Here is a 27,123-nt window from a genome sequence, read left to right as displayed (position 1 = left end):
ATAGGCCCCCTTCAGATACTGGGAGGCTGCTATGAGGTCTCCACGCAGCCTTCTCTTCTCCAGGCTGAACAGCCCCAACTTTCTCAGCCTGTCTTCATATGGGAAGTGCTCCAGTCCCCTGATCATCCTCGTGGCCCTCCTCTGGACTTGTTCTAACAGTTCCATGTTCTTTTTATGTTGAGGACACCAGAACTGCACACAATACTTCAAGTGAGGTCTCACGAGAGCAGAGTAGAGGGGCAGGATCACCTCCTTTGACCTGCTGGTCACGCTTCTTTTGATGCAGCCCAGGATATGGTTGGCTTTCTGGGCTGCGAGCACACACTGAAGCTGGCTCATGTTCATTTTCTCATTGACCAACACCCCCAAGTCCTTCTCTGCAGGGCTGCTCTGAATTTCCTTTTTGTCCAACCTGTAGCTGTACCTGGGATTGCTCCAACCCAGGTGTAGGACCTTGCACTTGGCATGGTTAAACTTCATGAGGTTGGCATCAGCCCACCTCACAAGTGTGTCAAGGTCCCTCTGGATGGCATTCCTTCCCTCCAGCGTATCAACAGAACCACACAGCTTGGTGTCATCAGCAAACTTGCTGAGGGCACACTCAATCCCATTGTCCACGTCAGCGACAAAGATATTAAACAAGACCGGTCCCAACACTGATCCCTGAGGGACACCACTCGTTACTGGTCTCCAGCCGGACATTGAACCGTTGACCATAGCTCTTTGTGTGTGGCCATCCAGCCAGTTCTTTATCCACAGAGTGGTTCACCTATCAAATTGATGTCTCTCCAATTTAGAGACAAGGATGTCATGTGGGACAGTGTTGAACGCTTTGCACAAGTCCAGGTAGATCACGTCAACTGCTCCACCCCTATCCATCATCTTTGTAGCCCCTTCATAGAAGGCCACCGAATTGGTCAGGCAGGATTCCCCTTTAGTAAAGCCATGCTGGCTGTCACCAAGCACCTTGTTGTTTTTCATGTGCTCTAGCATGCCTTTCAGGAGAATCAGCTCTCAGATTTTGCCAGGCACAGAGGTGCCTTGTTTGTAGTTGTGCTGGGGGGGAGGTTCACATCCAAGTTTTAGCCTCACAGATTCTTGGGAGATGCTGAATATGTTAATGCTAATTTTGCATTTATGTGCTGTTATGCTTTGAACATTTTTCCTGGGTTTTCTCATCATTAGACCACCTCTAGACTAACTATGAAGATCATTGCAGCTGTTACCTGCAAATGAGTTGCAGCCTCCATAAGTTCAGCATAAGCAGCCCACTTGAGAAACATGCTTTCTTATTTCATATTCCATTTGTTAAGGTTGAAATACTAAGTACTGAACTTAGTACATATAGACCTCTGAAGTACCTCATTGGTCTCTATTCTCCCAGTTTGATGGGGAAAAAAATCCTTGATGCTCTCTGAATAGCTTTTTCAGACAGTTGTGCAGCCATATAGTAGAAATTTCAGTCAGACTCTGTTCCCCTGATTTACTGGGGAACTTCAGTAAGCCTGAAGGCTTACTCGGAAGCTACAAACTGAACTGCATCAAAGCTATTTCTTTCTGTTTGTCTGCATGCTCATGTGAGGTTTGATATGATTCTAATTTCATTTCCTTATTATCCTCACTGCTTTGAAAGGGACTGTAATACTCTTTTCTTACCTTGAGGATGCATTTTGAACTTGTTGACCTGTAATTCTCTCAGTGCTCCTTCCTGGTTTAGAAGGGATATGTTTACTTTGGGTTTTTTGTTTTCAGAGATAACTGATAATGCTTCAGGAAATGCTTTCACTTGTTACTTGAAATCCACTCCAGAGCACTTAGCCCATCTCCCTCTTTTCATGAGCTGTCGGGACTTTCTTGGGTAAACTGCACATTTCACCTTTACAGCCTGTTGAGTGCCAAACATAAGCAGGCCTTTTCCTGCTAAGACTTTATCACTCAGGTAGGAAATTTGTAAGAACGTGAAATTAAAACTGTTTCTTATCATTTGGAACTTTCAGGGTAGGATGTGTGTCTCCATGAAAAGCTGGCACAAAGCTTCGTCAAGGTGAAGCCAGATTTGAAGTAAGCTGCCTTTAAGTTGGCCAGATTTTATTTTGAGAGGTGTGTGTGCTTATCTGAAAAGTGGTGAAATTCATTTCCGTGACAGTGCAGAGCTGAGTGGGGTGCGAGGCTGGAAGCTGAAGGGAAAGGCTCTGAGCAGAGAGATAGATGCCACCTTTCCACTAGCTTTCCAGTAGCTGGTCCAGCCTTGCTGAGGGATGTTACCTTCTGGTGCCCTCTTCCCACCTTCTTCTCTCCATTTTCCTTCCATGTCTTCCTTTAAATTTACTATCCCCAAGTTCCTTAAGTTATTGAAACATCTCTTCCTTGAAGAGATCTTACCCCTTCTTCCTCTTAGCATTCTCTTGTCTCCCTGTAGATGGGATAGTTTTCCTGACTTCTTCCCCAAAATAGAGTGGAGGAGACTCTCTCTGTTACTTGTGACAAAGATGCCCAGCTAAATGCTGAGGGAATTATTCTGCTGGTTACTGAGATCTCCAGCTAGTGGCCCAATATTTCCAGGGTGAGGGAAGCTGTTGTTCTCTGTCTGTTTGTGACATTAGGCAACTGTCTGCTCTTTTGCTGCAATTTAATGGGAAAATACAGTTCTTTTTACAGTTTTCCCATTTTAAATTTAGTTTCAGTAACAGAATATGAAATGTTTTAGGAATTTAGACATAAATGTTTCCAATTATTGTCTTCTCCTAATGTATTCACTTAATTCCTTTTTGGGCTCTTGACAGCATGTATGTATTGTTTCATTTTAACTAATGCTAAAAGTTACCATTGAAAACACTTGCAGAAGAATGACTTTTCTCTAGCCATGTTATAGAAAATTAGTACCAAGAGTATCCAAGAAAAATTGCTATCTCCATATGATTCTTGTTTAACATTTTGGTCTTGGTAATTGAATTATGAAGTTGTGTGTTGGAAACAAGTTTACCACTTACATGCTAGTCTGGTTTTCTTTTTTTCCCCATCTCTGACATCTGTGAGTTTGTCTGGTTTGGTTCCGTGTTTTGCATAAGTCATTCCCATGTAATGGGCTGAGCCCTGTTTAGTTGAAGTGGGGAAAAAAAAAGAAAACCAGAACTCATTGAATCAGTGTCAATGTTTTAAATGATAATGTGTGACTTCACTGGAGAAATGGGCTGTGCCACAAGTTTCACGTACTGATAGAATGCTGGTATCTTTGCAGCTGTGTAAGAGCAACTGATCTCCAATAGAAATGTTGGGCATTTCCAGCAAAAGAGCTACCATAAATGTTAAATATTAGTTCAGACTGGGGAAAAAAGATTCCCTGTGCCATTCCAGAAAGTAAGAGTGAAACATCCTGAAAGTACTGTCGTAACTTGTAGGCTGGTATGAGGCATAGCTCAGCTCTGTGAAATCCTTGCTATTCCACCGTGAATCCCTGCTGCTGAAAACTGCTTTACAGGGATGATTTTCCTTTTTGCCAGAGTATGGAAATAATATTTACATGTTGCCTTCCAGTTATGTGTTCACAAGGAGATGCAGAATAAACATGAAGTTATGCATTGTGTACTGCAAAGCTGTGACAAGGAATTAGTTAATAAATAATGTAGGAAATTAATTATTAACTGCCTTGCCTTGCATCTTTCTGATCTTTTATCTAGCCAGTACTCCATAAGAACCTAGTTTATCTTCCATCCCCACTTACCTAGTCATGCTTTCTCTTTCATTTTGCCTCTCACTTTGCTTTATTGCTCATCAGTTTCCCCTTTGAGTGTATGGTGTTTACAGCCACTTTTACACAATCCTGAGTCCTATTCTAACTAATGCATGCATAAAGCTTAGCTTTAACTTTGCTTTTAAACTAATAATTTCATCAGTGATGTGAGTTAGCAGGGATAGTATAGTAAGTAAAATACCAGACTTTTAATTTCAAAGAAACAATGTTGTTTTCTTCACCAGCAGCAGTGGGTCCAGATAAATTCCTAAATACCAATGATTTCAGGAAAGCTTATGAATTTTCCTGTACTGTTTTGCAGGGGATTTCCCAAGAAAACAGGCAGAACTGCTAGGATAGCATCAGATGAAGAGATTCAAGGGTCAAAAGATGCTGTAATTCAGGATCTGGAAAGAAAACTTCGCTTCAAGGAAGACCTTTTGAACAATGGGCAACCGGTATAAAAACATAAAATACCCCAGGGAATGGGAGTGGGAATCCTGGGCAGTTTCACAGATATGCTGCATATAAAAGAATTATTGTAGATTATTTTTATATTTTATGTATTTATTATTACTTGCATTCCCAAAGCTGCATTTCCGTAAGGAATGATAGTGTACATTTTGACCTGTTGCTCCTCCTTTTGCTTGACAATTTCACTTGGGCCTAACAAAGCAGTGGAGGTCTCAAGGGTGATGAATTTGCATAAGCCTGCACAGTCTGTACCTTTTTCTGCCTCAGAGGCTATGTGCTTTGCATGTTCATTACTGAGTGGCCAGTGAGTATATACAGAGCTCTTGATCAGACAAGGCTCATTTTACCTTTTATCCAGCTGTTGGACAACAAGGGAAAGACTTAAGTGGTAAGCGGACATCAAAGGGATACATGACAGTTCATCATGAGAAACAACCCATTAGGAATCAGGTGTCATTAGATCATGCAGTTGTGGGATTTTTTTTGACCAGTAGAATAGAAAATAACCTATAGTACTAACTTAGAGACTTTATCAGGAGTTAACAACCTGCTTGAGGAGTCAAGAAAGGAGGTAAAATGGGCATCTCAGACAACTGAAATGCACAGCCTCAAAGTTCTCCATTAATTGATAACATACCAGATTCTTCCTGCTCAGAGCTGACAAGAAGCAATTCTCCTAAAGTTTGATTACAGTTATCAAGGCATTGATTTAAATGTCTTTGACACAGGAATCTGTTAATTTTTTAAATGTAGATTGTCAACCCTTTTTTTCAATGAAATGCTTTCAAAAGCATCAGAATACCATGGGATACGTTTGTGTCACTGAAAGGTAGTGGGCTTTAGGTTTTCTGGACCATGCTCAGAAGTTTGATGGGTTTGCTACTATGTCCAGGATGTGGACTGAGGTGGTGTAGTTCAAGACAGCTGATTGAGACGGACTGTCTAGTCCACAGCTGCTGGATTCTGGTTCTTAGTGAAGTCAGCGGAGTAAAGTAGGGAAAACTTTCGGAGTGACTAGTGCTTCTGTACTTACCTTTCTCCATTGACTGCACAGGGTTGGCAGTTTTCTGTAGCAGTTAAGCACAATCACTTTCATAGTATGTAAGTTTGTAGGTTTTTTTTAAAGAAGGTGGGCTGAGCATAACTGTCAATGCCTATTTTGGAAAGTAAAAGAGATGTTTGGCCTGGACAAATGAATGGAATGTCCTGAGAAAGCCCACATGGCCTGAGGGGAAAAAAAACCCTGTGATCAGATGATGTGGGAGCTTGGACCATGTGAACGCTGGTTTTGTGCTTGCCTTGAGGCTTTTGCTTTGCAGATTCCTGTCTTGGGTGATTCTGTTCGCGTAATCATGGCTGTGGGCACTTGGAGTAATCACAGGAAAAATTAAAGTGAAGAAAAACTTCATGACTTCCTTAGACATTTGTAACCAAGCCACTCTGGTACCTTGTTTTCATGAGTTTCAGCCTGCTGGGTTAGCCACAGTATGGCATACTTTAAAACTTAATTTAAATGAAATTTGTAGGAATGGAAGTGTTAATAGCTGTAATGTTTTACAATTTCCATTCTTTCATTTTTCTGTTTAAATGAGGCATGTCACCATGTAATGAGTTTGTCTTTCAGTCACTGGCATTTTTTTGCAGCACTGATGTATAGTGAAGTGTCTAAGTGTGTGACATGTTATTGAATGTAGAAGAAAAAGTAATAATGAAATAATTGAACTGCACACTTAAGGCTTTGCTTTAACTTGCTTTACCTTCTGAGTGTAAATTGTATTTTATAAGCTGTCCCTGTAATTTCCCAAAGAGTAAGAAGAAACAGAAACAAAAACCCTTAAAGAATATATTTTTCTAAAAATCTGTCATATTTTTGACAAAATCCTCAAATAGAGTAGTATCTCCTTAGCATTTTTGGCAGTTTCCTGCCGTGTGGTTCTAATGTAAAAATAAAGCAGAACGACTAGGAATAAGATTGGAGATGATTTGACATGCACTTTTTTGATGGCCATGCTGATTTAAGCAGTTCCTATTGCTCAATCCTGCCCAAGTTCCTGGCAAGCACATGGAAACAAATGGCAGAATCAGGGCAAGGGTTGTTTAAGCCAGAAGAGCCACTTGTAATGCAAAAAAAATGCATTACAAACTGCGGTAGAAAACTGCTGTTAGAAACATATTGCTGCTCTCTTTTAGTAATGTTACCTAAAGCACTGCTTACTGTCTAACTGCCTTGTGGTTCTCAATGGGAAATAAGAACTGGTTTTGTTTCTTTTCCCTCCCCCTTATCCCCATATTATTTTTTATTCAGAGATTAACGTATGAGGAAAAAATGGCTCGTCGATTGCTGGGAGCAGACAGTGCTGCAACTGTCTTCAGTATACAAGAACCAGAAGAAGATCCTGCTATACAGGTGCACAAAACTCCACAATTTCATAGGGAAAAAAATTCTTTCCATTTTTCTTCTTTACGGGCTGTGATTGTCTTAAAAAAAAGAAATAATTCCTACATAAGACAATAAATCTGCATCTGATAGGAGAGTTCTGATTACAGGAGTCATATGTTCTATATCAGTGAAGTAAACTGGAGGATCACATGCTTATTGCTCAGTTTTTCCATAAGGTTGAGAGTTCTCAAACGTCTGCTCTCTGCTTTATACTCCTCCGTTTATCCTATTCTGTGCTGACCTTTACGTCTTTCAAGGAAAAAATACATCTACTATCTTAAAACCATCTTCTCTTTATTTGTGTAATCTGCACTTTTTGGATGCAGGCCAAAAACACAACAGAAAGTCTGCTTGAAAGGCCAGGTTCAGATGCCAGAGTTACCACTCGGAAATGTGTAGCATTCGTTTGCTTGTATTACCACGTAAAGTATGTTCCGCTGATAAAAACTGTGAAACTGTCATGGATGCCTCTTGCTTTTCTTTCTGCCTCTTGATCTCTTTTTCTACCTTTGCAGGAAGCTCGCTCTGTTGGTGCTTCTGTAGTGAGTCCTGTGGATATTCAAAAGGTCGTTTTCACCTTTTTCTGCCTTGCCTTTTTGTCCGTTGATTGTTTGGGTTTTTTTCCTCTGTTGTCTTTGCCCTTTCCCTTCTACTGTTCTCGGTTAATAACGAGAGGTCACCTAGCATTAGTACCTGGGGAGATTTGGGCTGCACTCCCTTCAGGGTGTTGAAGTTGTTCCTAATTGTTGGAGTGCAGGCAGCTTCACTGCAGTAACAGTGTGCTCCAGTATCCTGCCATAATGTTAACATGCACTGATACTAATTGCTTTGCATCCAAATTAGCTGCTTTTTATATATGTACTTCATGGTTTACTTTTATGCTAAACTCTCAGGGAACAAAGAAATTAAAATACCTGCAGTTTACAAAGGCTTTTCTCTTCCATTTTGTATTGGCGTTGAGGGTTATGATTAGTTCTGTAACCACTCAGTAGAAAGACTGCACATCATTCCCAGTCCAGAGGTAATGATAACAGGATGGATATGTGAAATGAGGCTTCATATGAGACGTGTGTTCTATCTTAAATAAAACAAGAGTCAGAGACAGTGGCCAAAGGTCATTTGCAAGGGTGCCTGGATTTCTGCTGACTGACAAGAGCCTTGACTCATTTATTACTGTATTTTTCTGCTTCTGAGGTTTCTTACATTCTGGCATTATCTTTGTTATCACTGAGATTCAAAGCAGAACTTTTGTATTACAAAGTAGATAAGAGTGAACAGTTCAAGAAAGTAAATAACTGTGTATGTTGCAGCTGATGTTTCCTTGTATGTGAATAGCAAATTGAAACAAGCAGTAGTACATGTTTACACCGGGTGAAGCTTTCCACTCTTCTTTCTGTATCTTGAATACCCTTATGCTAGATTTTGGTTTTAAGAAAAAAGTGATACTTTTGGCCAGACAAAGGGGACCATGGCAACAGCTGTAAAGAGGCAGCTGTCATAGGCTACCAGGGTTGCCATGTTCTCTTTTTCTTTTTTCTTGTTTTTACAGACAACTGTAAACAAAATCATTTTAACCTTCTGGTGCAGCCTCCGGTACGCTTCTATGCAAATAGCAGATGTGAACCATATGGTCTTCTGGCCATCTGGAAACAAAACCCACCCTAAATTTGCCTCTACCCTCAAGGAAATATTAATGTGTTTCTTTTGTCTTTATGAACTGCTTCAGAATACTTTTATTCTTATAGTCTTTGTTTAAAAAAATGAAAAGAAAGCAACCAATGACTTTCCTTCCCCTTATAAATTAGACCTTAAGGTAACATGAAGTGCAGTTTTTGCCTTATACCAGATGTCTTCATTGTTTCATAGGGAAGTTATTGGAGGCACGGATTATAGTGTTTTTCTTCAACAAGATACAGTTTCCTTTTATATGTAAAACCTTAATGGATTGTCAAAGATCAGTAGAATAAAAAAACCCAAAGAATTAGGAACACATCTCGCTAAGCAACATATGGAAGCTAGATGCTAATATGTACCTTTCTTGTTTGACAGGAGTATAAAGTCTCCAGCTTTGAGCAAAGATTGATCAGTGAAATTGAATATAGGCTGGAGAGATCTCCTGTGGAAGAATCAGACGATGAGGTGCAACATGGAGATGAACCTGTTGATAACAGTGTGTCACCATATTTTGAGATAAAGCTGAAGCATTACAAGATCTTTGAGGGAATGCCAGTCACATTTACATGCAAAGTGGCAGGAAATCCAAAGCCAAAGGTAAGAGAAGAGGGTAAATGTTTTTAGAAATGCTCTAAAGAGTTTTGTATTGGTAACTTACAGTCAGCCCCTGGATGCTATGGGCTGTGTCTTACAAGAACAGCAGACATTCTCTTTTGATGAGAAAAATGCCTAGCTGGTATGAACTGTCAAATTTATTTGACATCACTAGAATTACTTAGATTTATGCTAGTAAAAAATCCTACTATGAGGCTTCAGCTCTTAGTTACTCCCTCCTGAGACTTTATCTCAAGTATTTTACCTAGAAGTAGTAATACTTCTATCATTTTCAGAGTTACCTTATGCAGTGCAATGCTACAAATCCTCACATGAGCTGGCACAGTAGTCCCTAAAGCAGCAACCTCATCAGGTTAACGTGAGTAATTAGCTCAAGCACAGCAACATGCTAATGCAAAAATACATTGCTTGTGGTTCAGGATCCAGCACGGTATTTTTGTGTTCTTCAGGGCTTAGAGTTTATCTTTAACCAGACTGAATTTTATTGAAAGTTAGAGGAAGGCATAATAAAATATCATAAGCTCCCATAGATCCCAATGGCAAGATGAGACATGATGGCGGGGTTTTAATGGTGAGCTTCTGAGGGAGGGTTGGGCTTGGGAAGCATTTCCTTTGAGTAGATGTAAAAGTACCAGTTGCATGATGTCAGTAGCCTGGAAGAGTGCCTGCCTTTGGTAGCTTGTGTTTAACCATTTCACAAATTGCTTGGCAATCAGCTGACTCATTATACAGCGCAGAACAGCAGTAGCTGCTTCAACTTCTTTGCCAAAGCCAGTATCTTCCCCGTGAGGTCCTTGCAGCTCTTACAGTGACCTCTTGTGGATGGGGGCTCTTTTCCTCTTAGACAAGATCAAACATGCCTATCTCTTAGATCTTTACAGCAGCAGCCATATCTACATCTCTCATGTAGTATAAGTCTTACAGGTATTTAGGGTTTTGAGCAGAGATAAATGCAATGTCTTTACATGTCCAGTGATCTAGATGTGTGACACTGCACAAAGTGTAAAAAGAAAAATGGACTTTGTCAGGTAGCAGCAAAGAGAACAGAGAACTAGAGCTACATCTACACTAACAAGAAGTGTGGACCACAAGAAGCAAATCTGAAGAATGAGATATCCATCCTGCCTGTGTTTCAGGAGGTTTTACTTCAGGCTAGCTCCCATCTCATCCCACGAACTGAAGCAGATGCAGCACATTAGATGTGTTCTTGGAGCACATTTTCTGGCTTGGTTTCATCTGAAAGGAATCCAGTTCTGTGCTCCAAGATCACAACATGATGTGAACCACTGCAAAGTAAGTGGGGCTGATCAGTATACTGATATCAAAAAAGCACTCCTGCTTCAAACTCTAGACACACACTGAGAAGATTAGCCCAGTCTGACTGAAACCAACCCTTTGATGTCCAGCATTGCTTTTGAGGTGACCGCATAGGAGAGTCTGTTGTTTCCTTAGTGCTAGAGGTGCATTGTGCTGGAGGGATACTCTTTTTGCCTGAGGCTTGTGACTAAGTTGCTAGATGACCTACTATGAGTCAGCCTTAGTCAACTGAGCCGTTCCCTGATTTTCACACTTTTCAATTAAGGTGTAGTTTCACAGTCATCTTAATCTGATTTAAGACAGATGAAAGAGGATGTCTCCTTTCCCTCACTTGCCTTGTTCTGGGGTTAGGGATTGCACAGCAAAGAAACAAGGATGTTAGTACTTCACAGTATTATAAAGGAGTATCTGATATGAATGCATCCTGCATTAGATAGGATGTTCTGGTTTTCTGCAGCGTGAAAGCACGCACATTAAGGAAGCGATTTGCTTTTGCACCTGGGCCTGTGACCCTTTATTCCATCCACTTGCAGATGCTTTGTGCAATCTGTTAAGTTGCTTGGGATGGAACCAATTTCAGTCCTGTTGGATGGCTACTTGTTAGCTGGGCTTTGCAAATGTCAAAGGCTCCATCTCCCCCTCATCTGCCTGCTGGAGCATGCCAAGATAGCAATTTTGCAACGCTCAATGGCTGAGGGCTGCCCTTCTGCTGTCATTTGTTGAAGCTGGAAGTGTTGCCCCTGAATAAATTCTTTTCTTTGGCAAATGAAAAGCTGGAAATAATTTACTAACTTGAAGCTCCTCCCTTCTAAGTGTTCTGTCAGCTCTGCCAAGGAATGGCTTTGGGAAGGGCTGTAGTGTTTCTAAAATCTGGCATTCATTACAAGGGATTTTTCTAAGCAGGGTTATTGCCTTGATTATTTTTTCCCCTGAACATGCCATGTAAATTGAATACTGATGTGCAAGTTCTGTCTTCATAAATGTGACTTTTAAAATCTGAGTCTACTTTTGTTACAGCCTTCAGTGTAATGTAAAACTATTTTCTCACTAAAATGAGAACCTGTGGTGATACGGGAGGGATTGTGGAATTCTTGTTTTTAAGGGATCTTTCCCTTCAGAGTTAGGCCAATTTCATACAAAAGGTTAATTGAGATCTGAATGTTGCATAAAGCTCATACTGCTCCTCTTCACAGGGCTGAATATAATTCTTACAACCCTTTTGTCCTCTGTATTCATTGTATTTCTATTCATTGCATGCTGGTTTCTAAAAATCTGGTGCAAATAAAAGCAATCCTGATGCAGTGTGCAGTGCTTATGTAGCTTAATGGTATATTTATTGAAAGATATCCTAGGAAGAAAATACTTCACTGCAAGGGCCATTGTCTTCAGCAGTGGTAGTGTTTTATTTATTAACTCCATGTCAGATAAAGGTAATAGTAAGAATTTGCTGTTCATATGTAGAACGTGGTGATGCCAATGCTTTTAAGCATAGTGGAAATAGGTATTGGACAACACGTGCATAATGTTTGGATAGCTGGTTCAGTTAATATTTGCATGTATTTCCATATAATGATTCTGGCATGCGTCCTGATATTTCTAAGTGCATCATTATTGAATAATTACTACTTAATGCAGTAGATTTCCAAGCAACATTATGACACATGTAAGGCATGCAAGTTAAAACTCATTTTTTGCAGCTATGTTGTTCCTAGCGCCCATTAGCATGTGTGTATAAGTGATCAAATATCTTTTGCATCTCCAGTAAGTGCTCTGTCAGCAGACGAGAAGACATGACTAAATCTTTTGTTAGCACCACAGAGTCTCTGCAATGTTGTTGACAGACAAAATGGGAAACAAGTATAACCAGCTATTGAGGAAATGAAGTCATTTCTAGTTACACATAATGCTTGTTAATATAAAAACCATAAATGGTAATTAATTTTTAAGGGAAATTTCCACTCCTTCCCTCCAAAACATTCCGTTGTCTTTTTGTGAAATTTAAAAGTATACCCTTAACTTTCCCTGACAAGTGAGTGAATTTAGCTTTGAAATGTTGGCATGTGTGGAGAACCTAGTGTGTTAAATGCTATCAGGAGCTGTGCTTTGCTTTGTCACTTCTTTTTAACTAGAAAGCTGGCACCCTTTCCTTACTGTAAGACCTAAATTCCCATTTCAAGAATTAGACTGAGGAAAATGTGTGTATTTTCCTTGTGCTAAATAGTCCTTGCAGTCATGCCAACAGGACAGATCCATTTGTTGTACTTTGTACAAGTTAACCTTGTGAAAATCATGTAAGTACCTGCACAAGTGACCTAGGAAGTGCTGAGCACCACTGATGTTACAGCATAATACAAGCTTCAGAAATGGCAAGTAAATAATGTTCTACTTAAATATGGGTTTTGGGAGCTGACAGCAGCTTTCCCAGTAGAACATTTTTCATATATTCCTCTGTGTTTTCCTGCACATACCACGTTTTTCTTTTGACTTCAGCAAATTTCAGTTTGGGGGTTTATATTATTTTTTAAATGTAGCAAAAAACCCTAAACAAACCAAATCCTAAACTTTGAGGCATTAAAAAGAGATACATATATTTTTGTGTAATTCATGGATTACTGTAAGATATTATTCTGCATACATCATTTTCTTTGGCTCACTGCAAGTACATCTTGGGTCAGCCAGAGACTAAATTTATGTATGAAAACTAATGGAAAAGGCCTCTGTTTGATAGATAATGTAACTGTTCTGTACAACTTGGAACTCTATTGGTGTTGGCATACAATTAATTCTTAATGGCTATCTGTGCGCAGACTTGCTTTGAACTATTTCCCATGAGTTTGTAAAGCTGTCCATTTCTGTAGATGTCTGTCACACGGGGGTGACCTCTTGGTCTTAGTCATGTCATTACACTGAGCTGGCCCATGCATGCACTGAGCTGCTCACTGCCAGCACAAGCTGCTGAAAACCTCCTGGATTTTGGTCCTGTCAGTGTAATGGATGTGAGACACAACTGGTGTTTCAACAGTGAGATCATGACTTCCATTTTATTCATCACTGGATTAATTATTTCCATAATTACACTTTTATTTTCTGAAAAGAGCCCAGTATCATTCTTAGGTTCTTTCTGCAACTTTATAGATTTAAGTGAAATAAAACCTTTAAACTGAGTCCTCTTCTCTGAAATAGAACTTTTCTTAGTCATGACACTTATTTTCAGCTCTTGAAATGTTCAGTGGCTGTCCTGTCATGGGAATGGGCACAGGCCTTGTGCACCTGTAAGGTTCTTTGGTAAATGTTCATGCTGTGTCCTTTTCTTTGAACCATTGCTGATCTATAACTTGTCTTTTAGTGAAAGGGATCCATGGAGTGTGGTTCTGCACTTCTACTGTCAATCAAACCAGTCTGCTTTCCATGCTTACTAGGGCAGTTGTCAGCAGGTCACATTTGTTAGCACTATTAATTGAGAAATGATGACAATGAGCACCCACCCTTACCAGCCAGGCCTTGTTTTCTCCTGCAGATTTATTGGTTTAAAGACGGGAAGCAAATTTCTAAACGAAGTGATCACTACCGAATTCAAAGAGAACCTGATGGAACTTGCTCACTGCATACTGCAGCCTCCACCCTGGATGATGATGGGAATTACACCATTATGGCTGCTAACCCCCAGGTAAATGGAGGTTTGGCTCCAGAGCAAACGTGCTTCTGGACATAAATCTTCAGAAAACGATCTCATCTTACATATGCATGGTTTAATTAAAATGATGAAGTCACCATAAAGTATGTATATAAGTTAGATTTCTGTTTTCATCTTGCATCAGTAGGGTGGGACCTTTCTATCTCCAAGAGATTAGCAACTCAACAGCAGGTTTTTTCCTATGGTTTGAGGTTTCAGAGGGGAGGGGTGCTGGGTTTTAATCATTCTTCCACCATTTGTTTCAGCTGATAACATCTCTGAAGCCTAACTGAGCATGGATAGCATATGTACTATAAAGGGAGAAAAAAATCTAGTTTACCAGCACAAGTAACCTAATCCAGCAATTTCATTTTTCTTCTGTTGACACTACTCACCAGCTGAGGCCAACTTCTGGAAGCAAGTGGGAGTGTAATACACCTTAACATGTTTACTTTAGGCAGTGATTGTAATTCAGTAAGGCAAAACACTCTAGCACTTATTATGGAGCAGGGAGGTCTCCTGTGTTGACCACAAAGTCTTAAACAGTATTTTCCTGAAACATGGAGCATTACTGGGTTTGTAATATTATTTGCTCTTTGCAGACCCAGTACAAGAGCTGAGGTCTTCAACAGGAACCCCCAGGTGTGCTGGAAATGGCTATACTTCCAGTTCAGGCATCCTAGTGAAGTAACTTTCAATCTGCTACAGCACAGCAAGTTGAGGGGGAAGATTTGCAAGTGAGAAACCAAGGCAGGAACATAACATTAGGGATGTAATGAATTACTTTCTTCTGTAGCAGCAAGCATCTTGCCAAGATCAGGCCTGCAAGTAGAATCACATTGTAAAATAACAAACTATATCTCTGAGACAGTTTAATCTAAGCAGGAGTGTTGTGTTATGACTGTTGCTAGGTTACTTAGCATGACACTGCCATTTTGCCTTGCTCTCTTACTGTCAGTCCTGTTCACACTGCAGCATGCTTGAAAACCTATGGGGTTGTGCACACAGGTGATGCACAAACCCGAGCTTGAGGCTGGGTGCTACAAATTGCAGTGCTTAAATCTAGGTAGTTTAAATGTTGTTCACGCATATATGAAGAACAGAAAGAAATAATAATGAAATTGCATAGGGCCAAGGGAATTTTCAAGCTGGGAGTTCTTACAGACGACTATTGTGTTAGAACAATTGGTACCATTTAAATAGTGGAAATTCACGGGAGGTTTTAAATTGTTAGATAAATATTCACATGCTGAAGGTAAGAAATGAGTCCTGATCATCTTCCTGTAAGTGTTAGCACATTTGCAGTTCCCCTGTGCAGTGTTACAGCATGAACCAAAACCTTGGAGAACTTGGTGACTAAACTGCCTTTGTGTTTGGGCACTGTCCTCTGCCCCTGAGTAGGCAGAGCCTACTTTTGGCATTTGTTACTCTGAATAATGCTCATTTGGTGGCACAACACTGATCTAGGTTATTGATTCTGGTCACTGATGACACTAGTTTGTTCTTGGGGTTTTTGATGTACTAAAATGAGCTGGGTTTGTGTTGTTCCTAGACTGGGGATTCAAAAAGCACTCTTGTTAAGTGACAAAATCCTGCATCTGCTTTTCCGCCCCTTTGGAGAAGAACCAGAAGTGCTCTCCTCTGGCTCCCCTAAACAAAACATCTGTCTGCTTCACCAAGCCCATTCTGTTCTTTCTTTACAGTGTAATTCCCAAGCAAACTTACTTATCTCTTCTACTATTTGCTTACTTTTACTATGCATTTAACAGTACAATGGAGGCAAAGAAAGGTTATGAGCTAATGTACTCGCCTTTCACACTCAAAGATCTGGATTCCAATTCTTTTAAGTCATCCTGAGTGGAAATAAGTTTGGCATAGCTTTCTCAATTCTAATGGAAAGTTGTCCACCTCTCAGAGCTATCACAAACTTAGGCAAATTTGGCAACCTTTCCTAAGGAAAAGTGAAATGTGTAATATAGGAGAGCCTAAATCAGAGTTCTGATGGACCAGCAGATACTTGCTAGGCTGTTGCTGTGGTTTGGTTGTTACTATAGGAGCCACCAAATGGCGCAGCAAAAAGACATATTCTTAGCAGATAGAAATTGATTTTGTTAAAGCAAAGGATTCAGTTCCTTAAAGCTGTGCCAGTTTATGCCACCTCATTGTCTGGACTAGTCCAACAGGACTTAAGTTTGCAAAATGGCTTGTTGGCAGACCTTGGGAATTGTCAGTGGCAGTGAACACATTGGGTACTATTGTTTGTGACATAAAGTGCCACAATGTGGAATTGAGGTTCTTGCACACCACAGGGTTCTGCAGTAAAATTTGCCATATAACCTCATCCAGAGCAAACAGACCCCTGGCCTGGACAAACACAAACCTTGGCCTGGGCCATTAGTTACCAGAGACAACCCTTAACTCCTAGCTTCCCAGGGACTGGATGGGCTCCAATCAAATCCTGTTTACACCTTCTTTCTTTTCATCCCATTCTCTCTTCTTCTCTGCACTATACATCCACAGGTCTCAGTCCAGGTTTGCCTTGCTTTCTAGGCTAATTCTCACTTTGTTTCCTTCCCATTTCTCCTGTGACTTCAAAAAATCATGTTTCCTACTCGTTCCTCCCTACCCAAATTCTTTACTGTCCTTTTTGTTTCCATGTGATGCCTTTGTATATTGAGATATGCAGTAATTATCCTCAAAATGTGTGTTTGTCACCTGCCACAAAAAGATTAATATGCAGTGGAGCCTAAAATAGGAATGGATTTGTTCTGGATGTCTTCAATGGTCTTGCAAAACAAAAAAAAAAAAAAAAACCTTTTGCTTAGAAACTGCCACAGATCATGCACAATGGCTTATTTTAAGGCAAGGACTTTTCTTGTGGACTAACTGGGTCATGGGAATGAAAGCGAGACACAGGGACTTCATTTCTAACAGCCCAGCAGTAACACAAAGGTCACTGCCATTTGTAGCCCAGTTGTGACCACAGTGAAATTATTTTTTGATGGGCTCTAGCCAGTTGTTAATGAACAGCAATCTGCAACCCCTGAACTACTGCAACAAAAATACTTGTCACCCATTACACTGAGACTTGAGTGCAGAGCTCACAGCTTAGAGTGGAGCACACTGCATAGCTGACGTGGCTGTTGCCCTACTGCTACCAGCCCAGGGACAGAGACAGACATACATCTCTTGTACATTTACCAACCAGCTACTTAAAAACTATTCTTCAGAAGTTACTAAAACCATTACATTGCTATATAAAAGTATATACACTTTTACCACAGTAGTATTTTTATACATAGCTTTGATATTTGCATCCATTGTGTATACTTATTAATACTACTAGATGCTTTTACCCCTTACAGGGTGAATGTTCAGAGCCCTGGACATCAGCAGGTGGGGCGTCAGGCAGCCCCATTCCAACTTTGTTACCATCAGTGCTTGTTGGTGGACAACCTGTCTTCTAAAAACCAAAGTAAAACAAAAAAAGGGATAAATACCACAGAGCCCATGCTCTAGCTATCATTCACTGAAAATAATGTGAGATGTCTGAACTGTCTCCAGCACCCACCATCGCAACATGTGCTTCTGTGTGATTCCTGCCCCTAAGCCACGTTCATGCTATAGAGAGAGCGCTTTACGTACTCATACAATTCCTTTGGGTTTTCCATTTGTGGGGCTTTCTGAGCTGCGGCCCCACCAGATCAAGTGGATCCATCCACTCTGGAGACAACAGCTCTATCACTACTCACCAGTACTTACCAAGTGTTATTTTCATTACCTCATGCTATTTGTCTTTCTGTCCACTTGCTGTGTGCAGACAAACTTCCAAACCACAGCAATAGCTCTTTTAAGGACACTTGCCATAAATACCAACCATCCTTTTATAAGAAAAACTTCCAGGTGGAACGTTGTACTAGGATTCTGTTACATTCACCATTGTTCCAGTCTGTTCTGGGTTAGATTGGAAGCTGATAAAATAGTTTAGCATCAGAAGGTGTCCTGACTAACATCTGTCAGTGACCCTTTGAAAGAAGAGACTGTATTACAGACTCTGTAACATGCAGGCAGAAAAGATGGAATCAGGTTCAACATTTATTAATAATTCATGTTTTAAGTCTTCTCATGTTCCTTCTCTCCACCACTGTAACAGGGCAGAGTAAGTTGCACGGGCAGGCTGATGGTTCAAGCTGTAAATCAAAGAGGCCGCAGTCCATGGTCACCTTCTGGTCAGCCACATATGAGAAGGTATTTGACGCCTTTTTTTTTCTTTCTTTTAATAATAACCTTTTGCAAAATTATTATGGTAAGATAAAGAATGCGAAGGAAGAAAGTAAGTTAAAAGTATGGCATTCAGGAAGAAAGGGTGACCTTGCTGTCTTAAAACTCTCTGCAAAGCTTTGCACAGGCAACTTCTGGAATGACATGATGTTTATGCATCTTGAATTTTTCCTGTCTCCTCCTCCTGTCTTTGTGATGTTCACTGATAGCTCCTCCTTGCACATTGTACCATCAGCTGTTAGGAAGGACCTTGTCACTTACAGGGTTTTTTAAAACATCTGCCCTGACTAGGACTCTACCAGGAACCTCTGCTTTCTGCAGGTTTTAGTAAGTCTTCATGGAAAGAACCAGCAGAAATAACTGCATGCCAAGGAAGTTTATTAGATTTACATTAGAAATATTTTAGGATTTCAGGTCAGGTTCTTATAAGGAATTATGAGTCAGAAATGAAGAATTAAACTTATCTTTGGTGAGTTTACAGTTATTCATATACGAAACTTTGGTTTATGGTTTTGGACCATATAAGGGAATTCTTATTTAAAATACTTTTTTTCATTACCCAAAGCATTTATGAGGCTATTTAGCACAGCTTAGACATTGATGAACAAAAAAAAGCATTTCATTTTGGGTACCAAACAGAACTGCTGTCAGGGGAGTTCAAGGGCTCCAGCTCCAGATTCTGCCCTGGTGTGTTTCACTTATGGGTCACAGTGACCACAGAATCTCAGTCCTGCCTAACTGTAATACACAGAGTAGGTGTAATGACACAGTCCGTGTGCCGTAACAGAATGAGTCTGTAACAATTAGCATGGTGGCAGTATGTACTGTAGCACTGCTGCATGCAAACCAGGCTCTCTTCCCCCTCTTCCAATAACTAGGCAACTAGGAAGCAAGGTTGGTTGTTTAAAGGACCGGTGTTATTCCTGCACAGAACAAACTGAGCTTCCCACAGCCCCAAAAGCATTTCCTAGCACCTCACTGAGGCATCCTACCACCTTCCCCGTTTCATGTTTTGGCCTGTTAAGCCCAAAGCCCAGAATGCTCATGGAGAGGGATGTCCTGCTATTGCTGCACTGAGAGCAGCCCAGAAAAGCTGAATCTGTCTAGCATGTCCTGTCCAGTAAAGACGTAATGGTGCAAAATGAAAAGTCTCTGCTAGTCCCTGAAGGGAAAAGCTGCCATAAAGAGTCAGGTTCCAACTGAATGAATCAGTGTGCACAGGGTGAGAAAGGAGAAACATCTTTAAAAATGGGGATGGGAGAAAGGAGGATGGGTATGAGGAGAACAGTGAGCAGCTGACAGACACTTCTGCACCTTTCTGAAGGATAAAATGTGGGTCTCTGTCTCTGCAATGGCCAGAGCCTTTGGGTAGCAATGGAGGAGGCTTTTTTTCAATCTCTCCAAATGAAGTTGAAGTCTGAGCCTGCTCATGGCCAGGACTTTATTTTCAGGCATATAATACTATTGCTATGGCCAGGGGTCCAGTAGAGTAACCAATTATAAATAAGAGATTTACATATAGAAGTTTACTTAAAATTAGGGCAATTACTGGGGATTCTTATTTCCTGTAAAATTACCACACGTGCAGATACCTTTACTTACAGATGGTCTCATTTCTGCTCAGCATTTAGCACACTTCTGCTTAGCGAGGTTTCCTACTCCTCCCACCATGGCCAGTGTGGCCATGAATGTGTAAAGCCCACCCCAGGACAGCCCACAGCACTGGCTGTGTGCACCCTCTGCACTGTGGTGTTTGTCACATGCATCACTGGGTACTTTTGATAAGTGGCACTCCTGGGCATTACAATGTCCCTTCTATAAGCTTTTCTGCTTGAGAACAATGAGTGCTGGGGTTTTTTTACAAGTGTAATTATTAGCTTAATGAACTTTATGACTTGTTACACCATTGACAGGCTTTTTCCTGAAGTATTTTTAATCTCTCACAGAATGTGTTCTGGCAGAACTCTGGGTTTTGTCATCTTCACCACATCACGGACATTTCAAAGCACTCTTTGTAGTTGTTATTCAATTTTTTATGTATTTTTCTGAAATGTGCTTAGCTTGCAAACAGCACCTTCTCAGCATTACTTTGCCTGGAAGGATGGAGTTTTTGAGCTGTCTGATGTGTACCAAGCTGTGGGTCAACCCCTTAGGTACGATGGTGCTCAGTGTTGTTGCTCTCTTGTGGTGCACTGCAGCCAGAGCCCCACATAAGTAATTTTAAAATGTGTAAGATTTAGCGAAGATTTAAAAAAGAAATATTCCTATTGCCCCTGTTCTCAAATAGAGGATTAAATTGAACTTACTCTCCTTTATCCCAAATTAGTGATCATTATCATGCGGTCAGTCATAAAGTCTTCCCCAGCTTCTCACTCACTGGCATTCCTGGTGCATTGCACCACAGCAGCCCACAGAGTCCTGTCCACATTTAGTACATGATATCAGTATTGCTGAAATGAGTTCCTGCAATTTGATGCCTACATCACAGCTCTGAAGAACACACGGCTAATCCAAGGGTATTCCAGGCTCCTGCAATTTGTCATTCCTAGACACCTATGTACTTGGCTCTACTCATTTTGTTGTTTCTTGAAAACCACAAAATGTTTTCCTATTCAAATAACCTTAGTTTCACCTCTCAAGGTAAAAAGGCTTAAAAAGTAAGTCTGCAATTCCAGAGGCAAATTTACAAAGAGGTAAAAAGAAACACGTCATTTACTTCTGACTCGGAACAGCTTGCTGATTGAGGTTGCCTTTCACTTGTGTGATTTGAAGAATTAGTTTGCACAATTCAAAAACATGCTATCAAACAAACAGCTTTGGTCACAAACTCTGTAATTTCTCCCTCCTTTTGATCAGAGCTGCCTTTCCACGGACCTGTAGCAGTGCGAGATGGACTTTCACACTTCTGTGGTGCTAGCTGACCTGTTTGGCTCAGCCCTGCACTGGTTACTTGTACTTCATTGGCGCTGTATCAGGAGTACCTAAGCAGGATGCACATGAGCACTATGAAGACAAATTTTCTGTGGGTTGCTCACACTGTGTAGAACTCACTTGCCCAGATCCATTGCTTCTAGGTAGTCTTGGAAAACTAAGTATCGAAAGGTACAAGTACAGGTTTTCTTTGCTTCCATTCAGCTCTACGCCAACTACATGCATACGAGGCATGGATGTCTGCAGAATGGGTTAGGAATTTGCCAACTAGAGCTTAGTCTTGCTCATGAGCTGTAACACAGCAGATACTGAAGTAGCTTTAGATATGTTCAAGTAGAAACAAAATACTAACTACTCCAGACCTGGACAGGGACACTTCAAGAGTTACACAAGCTTTTAGTATGTGCAAATCATCAGTCTGTGTTGTTCACTTCGGTATCCATTCTATGTTGATAAGTATGGGATAGATTTCCCAGATGCACACATTTGCCGTTAGCTGTAGCTATGGAAAGCCTGTGATGATCATTAACAATTATCTATTTATGATAGATGATAATACAGATAAACATGTTTTATACAGATGAACAGAGCAATAATAGAAGGGCAATGACAGAGAACAAAATACACCAGATTCAAGCAATTCCTAGCTATACTTCCCTTCAGTGTGCAGCTGGAGTGTTTAGCTGCTGTACAGTAGTACAGCATCTTGTTTTCCAGATGTAACTATTGGGAGGTTTGAGCTTTTTTGTTCCGAATTATTTCAACCTAAAGAAATGCCCCTGGGCAGTGTAAAACAAAGTATAGCCACGTATACTGCAGCATGTATCCTGCAGACACAGAAACACTGGCAAAAGGTAATGGAAAATGAGATTCACAAAAGACAATTTCACTGTACAGTGTCATTGATATAAGTTACCCTGGAGGACACTTGAATAGCTCCTCTTCACTGCAACAGGATGTCACTGCAGGCAGCAGCTGGCTCCAGAATGGGACCCACTGGAGCTGATCAGGCAAGGACAAAAACTGATCTCAAATTCTGTTTCAGTTCCAAGTCTCTCTGATTACCAAATCACACCAGTGGAATAATGCTGATTTCTGTTGGGGAAAAATCCAGTTAAATGAGGAACCACTTAGAAAAAGATTTAGCAGATTAAATTAACAGGCAAGAACAGCCAGTGCAGCAGATTAAATGATATCCTGGAGGTTTAAGGTAATTGATGCTGTTTCTGGGGACAGACATTATTCTTCCTTCTTATTTTTTGTTGAACTTTTCACAGTACCTTTATAAAGAACAATTTAGTGACTGAAGCTTTTCTCCCCTGTTGCTCACAAATGAAAGTCTCATTTTTTTGACACCCCAGTTTAGTGGCTTTGAAAGTGTCCAGGACTATCTCAAACAAAAACCTGCTAAATGAGGAATAAATACGCACAGCACTTTAATCCCCAGACTTTTCTGTATGGTCTTTCGTAGTGCAGAACAAGAGATGGTGAAAAATAAGTCTGTTGTGAGAAGTCTCTCCTCAGCTGAGATGAGATAGCTTTTAGAGTTGTTTTTTCCTGAAAGGTAAATATAATTAATGAACTACACACACACTTGGTGCCATCATCAGCAACAGCGAAGGGATTAAATACACAGGACACTAGAAATGAGGAACTGAGCTTTATGCTAAGGCCTACTGACTTATTTGTATTTCAGTCATTTAAGGACTAACTCTAAACAAAAATACTACCATGTATAAATGATCGGTACAAGCAATTATTCTGTAGCAAGATTGTCTTCTAGATCATATTTTGCCATAACATGTGAGTTAAATGAAAGTAATTAATTACTGTGTCATAATTAACTTGGTCTGAGCCAAGTGCTCACTGTATGTGTGTAAATAAAAAGTGATTATGGGTATAGGTCAAAGGAGTGAATTAAAATTCAAAGCAATTTTGTATGTAAGGGATTTTGATTCTTCTGATTTAGCAGAGAAAAAAAGAGTAATTTACCTTTATTTTATGTTATTTTAAGACCACGATCTCGATCAAGGGACAGTGGTGATGAAAATGAACCCATTCAGGAACGATTCTTCCGGCCTCATTTTCTGCAGGCTCCCGGAGACCTGACTGTTCAAGAAGGAAAACTGTGCAGAATGGATTGCAAGGCAAGTACCATGCAGAGGGTGGTGGGGGCCTTTTGGGAATGGTACCTGACTCAAAACCTCAGTTAATATTTTTAAAGCTATTTTGCCTACTGGCAGTTTCAGCAGCTGTCAGTAGGTCAATTGGTCTTACTGCTTACGAGTAAGTGGACAATAAAAGTCTGCCTGACCAGGCAAATCTTAGAGCTCACAGAAAACTGATTTTCAGGTTTCAGCTATGCAGGGGTGTGGAGGGAAGCAGCACACACCACAAGGACAATGCGCTTCTCTTTTTTAAGACCTTCTGCCACTTGAGTTTTGATCCCCCGTTAAAGTTTCAAACAATATAACCTTGATTTATGACTTTGCTGGACAGAATTAATTCAGGCTTGGATGACTCTGTGTACTTTCTGCTGATCTATTTGTGAAAAGTTATTTGCTTTCACGCAGTACCCACAGCAAATGGCACAGCTTCCAAAAGCACACAACTTGTTCACACAGACCAAGCATTAACCAGGGCAGAGGGTGCTGTCACTGGGTTACACCTAAGTGGAATGGAACTTCGAGTTCAACAGTTAGTCAGCTAGCATCTTTTTGTCTGTAGGTTCTCCACCAGAAGTTACATCAAGAAAGGAGTATCTTCTCATTCCACCTGAAGAGCAAGCAATAAAAAAGACAAAAGGTGTCACCCTGCCTTTTGTTTTGCAATGTAGTATTATTTAGCTACTAGCATATCTAAACACTGATCTTTTTTTAGTCACACCCATAAGACATCATGGAATTCAGGGAGTTGGCCAGAAAGTAAATGAATACAACTGAGTCAAAGATATTTAAATCTTGTGGTACACCTGCAGTAGCAAACCAACCCAAACTCTCTGATGTAGCAAGTCAGGACTCCTCCAGTGTTTTGTATGGCTAAGACCAATTCCCATTATTCTGTTCACACTTAAGGTTAGTGGATTACCAACTCCAGATTTAAGCTGGCAACTGAATGGAAGACCAATTCGCCCTGACAGTTCTCACAAAATGCTGGTGCGTGAGAATGGTGTGCACTCCTTGATCATAGAACCAGTCACAGCCAGAGATGCGGGAATCTACACATGCATTGCCAGCAATCGGGCTGGTGAGAACACATTCAGTCTGGAGCTCATTGTTGCAGGTAACATCTTCACACTAAGCTTCCACCCCGAGAACTGTAAGGGTAACAACACACAGGACAGTGTAAGTGCTGTCCAGCGACATGGCTGAGGGGTAGTGGGCTAAGAAAAGGAAACCTGTTAGTAACAGAAGTTACGTTTATAGGTGATACAGCTTATGTTATGTAGTGGCATAAGCTGACAGACACATAAGCCCTGGGCACACAGTTAAGAGGTCTGCTGTCCTGAGGCACAGGAGGGACTACAAGCCAGGCTATTTGCATTAATGGGTTTTTAAAAGCAATTTGTGCAGACCCCTATCTACCAGTACCATATGACTTGTGTGTTTTGCAGCATATTGGACTGATGCCATTTCCAGCCTTCAGGTAGAGCAGTCCTTTCTATAATTAAAAGCTATTCTTCTAGGGATTATGAAGGAGCACTGCTTAACAAGCAGAGAGCAGCCAGTTTATCTGATCTTCACACTCCATATTTCAACTATTCTGGGGAAGGAGGGAACCACTCAGCTCTATTAGTGCTCACTTTTCCCCTATTACAATCCTGATCCGACCGTTCCCTTCAGATGAACCAGAACTGGACTTTGTGATTCATGAAGACAACATTTCAGTTTTGTGCCACTTAGATCTTTCATTATTGGTTTTAGCATGATGCTGGAAGAAGAGCTGCACTGTCACAGACTAGTGTCAACATGACACTGTCTTTGTTTCCACAGCTAAGGAAGTACACAAAGCACCTGTGTTTATAGAGAAGCTACAGAACACGGGCGTGGCTGAGGGATTCCCAGTGCGGCTGGAGTGCCGGATCTCAGGAGAGCCGTCTCCTCAGATATTTTGGAAGAAGGAGAACGAGTCGCTCACGTACAACACTGACCGAGTGAGGTGAGACTGCCTTAGAACCATCTCCCCATGTAAAACTCCAATTGTGACTTACCCGGTGAAACACATGAAAACCTAGGAAGCCGTAAGAATGCTCTGTGAAGAGCACCTCATAAACATTAACCTAGATATTGTAATAATTTATGACATTTACTCAGACTTGCAGCCAGCCTGGTGGCCGAGCCGGAATTAAAATGTTAGTTCTGTTTTCCAGCCTTGGAATTAAACAACTGTCTTTTCACTTGAAGCAAGTGGAGAAGTAGTTTTTATCTTCTAGGACTAAGACTTCTAGCAACGTCCTAGTGAAAACCTAGGCTCCTATGGAAAGCTGTCTGCTTGCAGCAGAAACCTTGATTCCTAACTGTTGTGGAGCTAAGCAACTAAGAGTCAGTATGTTATACTGAGATCTATAAACTTGTCTTTGATATTAGTAACATTTGTAGGAATTTTTAAAAGCAAACTGATGATACATTTCAAGAAAAGGAATTAATTCCTGATAGAACACTAGTAAGTTATTGCTGTGCTCCTAAATAACTGAGAGCATTTCAGTACCTCATTCCTTGAGGTTCTTTTATCTTCTTCCCAAAAAAGGTCTGGTGTTCCTACGACTTAAATTAGATTTATGGATGTCTTAATCTGTGATTGTGAAAGAGAAGCTACTTTATGCATCTCTGCTTCTTAGTCTTCAGTGCAGGATATTAAGCTGCCAAATTGTCAAGCATACTCAAGGTTTGATTTTCCACTTGCTAATTTCAGACAACGTTCCACATTGATTTAAAATGGACAATATTTAATCTGTAACTAGGAGTGGGTCAGTTTATAATGACATTTTAAAGTAGTCTAAATTTGTATGCAATTTAAATACTAATTTTTTCATTTTCTTTTGTTTAGCATGCACCAGGATAACTATGGCTACATTTGCCTGCTTATTCAGGGAGCTACAAAGGAGGATGCCGGCTGGTACACATGTTCAGCTAAGAATGAGGCTGGGATTGTGTCATGCACTGCCAGGTTGGATGTTTATAGTAAGTGACTTCAGTCTTTGTCATCACAGTAGCTACCCTAAAAGCAACAGTTGTGTAAGTTTCAGTTTGCTCACAGAAGGTTTACCTTGGTCTCTCTTTCTTTTGTTTATAGTTTCTCCTCAATAATAAAGATCCACATCAAGACAACAAATGCTCTGTCAAAGTATATTTCAGAGTCTTCCAGATACCTAAAGCAAAACAAGCGTGCATGCTTTCTGTCTTTGCTTAGTATATTAAGTAGAGCTAATTAACAACAGATAACAGCATGCTTATGTTATTTCTGTGGATCATTATTACTATTGCACTTTCCTAACCTTTTTTATTCCTTTGTACATCAGTCTGTAATACACATGTGACAAATACCAGAAGTGTAGATGTTTTTATGGCTTTCTGCTTAATTACTCAGTTTGTTCCAAAGCAGCCCCCCACACACTGAATGTTTTGTCTTACCAGTGTTTTCATAACAAGAATAAGGAAGGGAGGGAAGGAGGGAGGGGAAAGACAGGAATGGTGAAGGATGGGTTTTGGTGGTGGTGGGGTGGTAATGGGACTTGTGAAGAGGAGACCTGGCTCAGTATGCTTCAGCATACCAGGGCTGGCAGTGGCAGTCAGGTTCTTTCCTTTTACATACAACAAATAACCCTTGAACAGGCCTGTCACTGGAATACGAGTGCATGGAAACACCCCCCTTGCTGTCATCCTTCCCAGTGACACAAGGAAAGGTAGAAGCAATGCCAAAAAAGCCAAGTAACAAACACAGGCACTGTTGTTTTTACATACCATGTTTGAAGATGAAACTAGATGCTGA

General features: G+C 40.6%; 1 protein-coding gene across 8 annotated transcripts in view; it reads left to right on the top strand.

The window, feature by feature from the left end:
• PALLD (palladin, cytoskeletal associated protein) overlaps window positions 1–27,123 on the top strand; it is a 191,154-nt gene that overhangs the window by 161,719 nt on the left and 2,312 nt on the right. For 7 of the 8 annotated variants that reach the window (XM_005145509.4, XM_031045800.2, XM_031045801.2 and 4 more), the window contains 9 exons: window positions 4,053–4,188; window positions 6,510–6,611; window positions 8,694–8,915; window positions 13,768–13,917; window positions 18,077–18,171; window positions 23,150–23,282; window positions 24,210–24,417; window positions 25,128–25,293; window positions 26,182–26,315. In XM_005145509.4, coding sequence (XP_005145566.2) covers window positions 4,053–4,188; window positions 6,510–6,611; window positions 8,694–8,915; window positions 13,768–13,917; window positions 18,077–18,171; window positions 23,150–23,282; window positions 24,210–24,417; window positions 25,128–25,293; window positions 26,182–26,315 — 1,346 coding nt within the window. Of the gene's footprint in view, window positions 1–4,052; window positions 4,189–6,509; window positions 6,612–7,159; window positions 7,211–8,693; window positions 8,916–13,767; window positions 13,918–18,076; window positions 18,172–23,149; window positions 23,283–24,209; window positions 24,418–25,127; window positions 25,294–26,181; window positions 26,316–27,123 lie in introns of all 8 variants that reach the window. The other variant, XM_031045797.2, reaches the window with a different exon arrangement.

The sequence above is a fragment of the Melopsittacus undulatus genome, chromosome 7 (genome assembly GCF_012275295.1).
Source record: "Melopsittacus undulatus isolate bMelUnd1 chromosome 7, bMelUnd1.mat.Z, whole genome shotgun sequence".
Classification (NCBI taxonomy): domain Eukaryota; kingdom Metazoa; phylum Chordata; class Aves; order Psittaciformes; family Psittaculidae; genus Melopsittacus; species Melopsittacus undulatus.
This window is presented reverse-complemented; position numbering and strand designations above follow the sequence as displayed.